Source organism: Lactuca virosa, chromosome 4 (assembly GCF_052849685.1).
Source record: "Lactuca virosa cultivar CGN04683 chromosome 4, Lactuca_virosa_CGN04683_v6, whole genome shotgun sequence".
NCBI classification, from domain to species: Eukaryota; Viridiplantae; Streptophyta; class Magnoliopsida; order Asterales; family Asteraceae; genus Lactuca; species Lactuca virosa.
This window is the reverse complement of record NC_136429.1, coordinates 119,134,112-119,137,652: the sequence shown is the minus strand read 5'-3', so window position 1 is coordinate 119,137,652 and position 3,541 is coordinate 119,134,112. Positions and strand designations below refer to the sequence as shown.

Here is a 3,541-nt window from a genome sequence, read left to right as displayed (position 1 = left end):
GACTTTTTGTTCATTTATTCGAACCTCCTCCTCAAGTGCAACAATCTTACTTTTCATATCTTCTTCGTCTTTTGAGGCTGATTGAGATGTTTCTGCGGTTGATAAGAGATGTATATCTTTTTTCCTCATAACAGGTCCACTTGAAGCCTCCCATCCAGATTGTAATGTTTTATGTTTGGCACAAATAGTTTTAATGACTTTTTTCTCTATGTCGTATTCCATTTCTTGAGTAATGCTTGTTCCCGCCGAAACTAATTTGGCACATTCTTCCTCCTTGAGTTGGAGAATATTTTCCAAATACAACATAAAAACATATTATAATAACTTATAACACCAATATCAATATATTATAACTATAAATAAATATTAGTCAAGAAATCATTCTTACGTATTGAATGCGTGACTCATCATTTATCCATTTCTTTATAGGATCAAAATGCAACTTATGATATAACTCGATTGGGCTGGGGGGCATTTGAGTCTCTTTATTTGTCTGCAATAATAAAAATTAATATAAGTTAAGGTAAAAAATAAATTTTCTTGAATATATTAATTTAAATATGAATTAATTTGATAGTTTACCATGGCAAATTTGTGATTTGCTATCGATCTTGAGCCTCCTCTACTTGGAATAACAAGTTTTCCCCGATTATGTTTCATTTGTTCAGCATATTGCTACAAAATTTGAACTATACGTGGTTAATAATATATAAATAAGAGTTAATTACATAAATTAAATGTGTATGTGCAAGATTGAGAGAATTTTGTTATAGGTGTATACTATTGTATATTTGACAGCGCATGTTTTATAATACTACAAGAAATAAAATAAGAATTCTAAGATGAAATTATAAGGTTTATAGAATTTAATAATTACCTTCGCTTTATCCGATTCCCAATAATCGCACAAATAACCCCAATCTTCTTCGCTACGACAATCTGGCTTCATTTTAGATCTTGCAAATTGTGGATCTGTCATTCCTCCATTTTTCTTCCAATAATCTTTGAAAATATTTCGTGTGCGTTTCCAATGCCTCCGCATTTGTTCATCTACATACTCCATCAGAACTTTATCTTCGTGCGGTAATTCAAATTTTTCCTACATTTAATACATAAATTAAAATTGAACGTTATTAATTAAATTTTAATAATAAATTACTTCCATTTATGAATTTTAAATTTTAACAAAAAAATGAATAGATTTAGGAAAATGATATGTAACTTACACGTAATCTGTTAATCATTTCTTCTTTATTTTCTTTTGCTACTTTCTCCCATGTATGGAATTCCATTTCACAAAAGCTCCGCATCACAATTCCAACCTCCGTTGCAAAAGATATTGCTGAATCCCCAATGAATTTCTTTGTATAGGTATCTCTTGTCAATGTAATTCGAGCATCAGGTTGTTTTTCCAAAATCTGTGAAGCCTTTTTATTAATATTAGGGCCTCGCCTCCGCCTCTGTGGTTGATCTACACGACAGAAAGTATACATCAACTAATGAATAATCTGTAATATTATAAATAAAAGAATAAATTGTCTACTATTACTTGGAACGACTTCATCTGTGGCTAATGAAGCCGGTTGAGTATTTTCTCTAGAACCACTCCCTCCTGTTTTTTTAGTCACATAAGCGTGTAAATGTATAAACATAAGTGGAAAGAAAGAAAGAAACACAGAAATCACAGCTGGCCAGAGACATAAAAACAAGATACAGAGGCGGAATAGGTGAAGAACAAAACAGGGGAAAATTTTTCTGGGAAAATTTTCTTGTACTCCAAGCTTTGTTGAGAAAAATATGAATAAAACTTAATTAAAACATCATAGATACATTTCCAGTTCATACTAAACCAAAAAAAAATCCTAATCTAACAAAAAAACTAAAAATACGATGGTTTTTCCCAAAATACCCCTGGGTGAAACCTGTCCTAGATTTTGATTATTCCAACAGATGCCATGAAAGGATGTAACAGTTCTATGTTTATGATGTGAGGATAGATAGAGACAAAGAGATATAGACTAAACTGAAGGAGATAATTAATAAACCAAACAAGGATTTGGTTTTCTTTCTGGTTTTCTTCTCTGGCAATCACAGTGGAATTGTTGTTATTTTGTATAAGAAAGCATGGGTTTATATGCATGGTCTGATGATCTTTAAAAACTAAAAAAAGGATGCAAAAGAAGACATAGCAGTGGCTTTTATAAAATAAAAAAGAAAATGATATTGTAATCCATCTTCACTAAATTGTGTTAAGCATGGGTGTATATCCATGGTTTGATGATCTTTACCTGTAGTGCCCGATTTGGGAAAAGAATCCGTATTTTGGCAAACTACTGGCTCAGTTGTGTTAGAGACAGTTCCTTCACCAACAAGCAAATTTGATGTTGATTGAGGATTTTTTCTCGGACCACTTCCTCCTGTAGAAATTAGAAAGTACATTTCCCGAACCCGAATAAAAAGAAAATAGAATTACCCAACCGAATAACACCCATACATTGTGTAAGTTGTTGATAAGGTTGTAAAAAGTACATTGTCCAAAATTTCAGATTTGAAGTTAAAAACACAAATCAGGTCAAAAACAGAAATCTGAAATCCATTACATTTAAATTTTTCTTTAACTCAATTTTTAGTAAACAGTAAAAACATATAAGGTTTACCTGTTGCATCAACGGATGCCATAGCACGTTTACGTCGACGAAGCATACACAATTTTGGATCGAGTTCACCTTCACTTCCTTCACCTGATGACGTGACTGAAATTTGTCGAGGTTCTTTTCTTACACGCTTAGTACCTCCGAGATTAACAATTGTCATCATCACCAGAAATATCCACATTTTATCTGCAAAGGATGTGATTTATAGACAAGTTAGTCAGGAGTACAGTTATTTATATTCATCGTCTAAAAGTTTTAAATATTAACAGATTAAAAACACACCAATGAAGTAGAACTACAGTACAATTATCCATAATCATAGTAAATAAGTTTTAAAAATGTAACTAATTACAAAACACACCAACAAAGTAGAAAAAGATTACAATTATTCATATTCATCGTCTGAATCATCAAATAGGGCTACATTTGTTTCATTGCTATCATCTAAACCCTCTAAATCTTCAGGTTCCTCACTAATTTCTTTGGGGATAGTATCATAATCAATAAAATCATCTAAATTGTCTTCAAAAGCTTCAACATCAACAATTTCCACAAACTCTTCTTCACCGTCTTCTACATGAAACTCGAAATTTTCACAATCTGATGTTTGAAAGGGGGTTGTGTCCGACGATGTTCCTACATGTTCAAACATATCCTGTACATCCTCATTATCCGGAATATCCCATAAATGCCTATGTGTGCTTCTTTCTATGATTTTCCAGCCCGAGTCACGCGTGGGATCGTTTATATAGAAAACTTGTTTTGCTTGATTTGCCAACACAAAAGGATCTTCGTCATAAGCTTTTTTGGTTGTATCTATAGATATGAAATGAGGTTCAAACATCACGTGCTTCCTTTTACGGTCGGTATCAAACCAAATGCATTTA

The 3,541-nt window shown here is 32.2% G+C and overlaps 1 protein-coding gene and 1 long non-coding RNA gene across 2 annotated transcripts; both read right to left on the bottom strand.

Moving 5' to 3' along the window:
• Nucleotides 1–383: 383 nt before the first annotated feature.
• Nucleotides 384–1,039, bottom strand: LOC145169075 (uncharacterized). Its single transcript, XR_013742280.1, has 3 exons — nt 878–1,039; nt 583–675; nt 384–493 (listed from the first exon to the last, which is right to left on the bottom strand). It is a non-coding gene; the product is annotated as an uncharacterized LOC145169075 (long non-coding RNA).
• Nucleotides 1,040–1,202: 163 nt separating this feature from the next.
• Nucleotides 1,203–2,473, bottom strand: LOC145104955 (uncharacterized). The gene is made up of 3 exons (XM_079042111.1): nt 2,289–2,473; nt 1,550–1,612; nt 1,203–1,471 (listed from the first exon to the last, which is right to left on the bottom strand). Exons 1-3 carry the CDS (start codon nt 2,437–2,439, stop codon nt 1,203–1,205), a joined length of 483 nt encoding a protein of 160 aa, XP_078898237.1. The 5' UTR covers nt 2,440–2,473.
• Nucleotides 2,474–3,541: the final 1,068 nt, after the last annotated feature.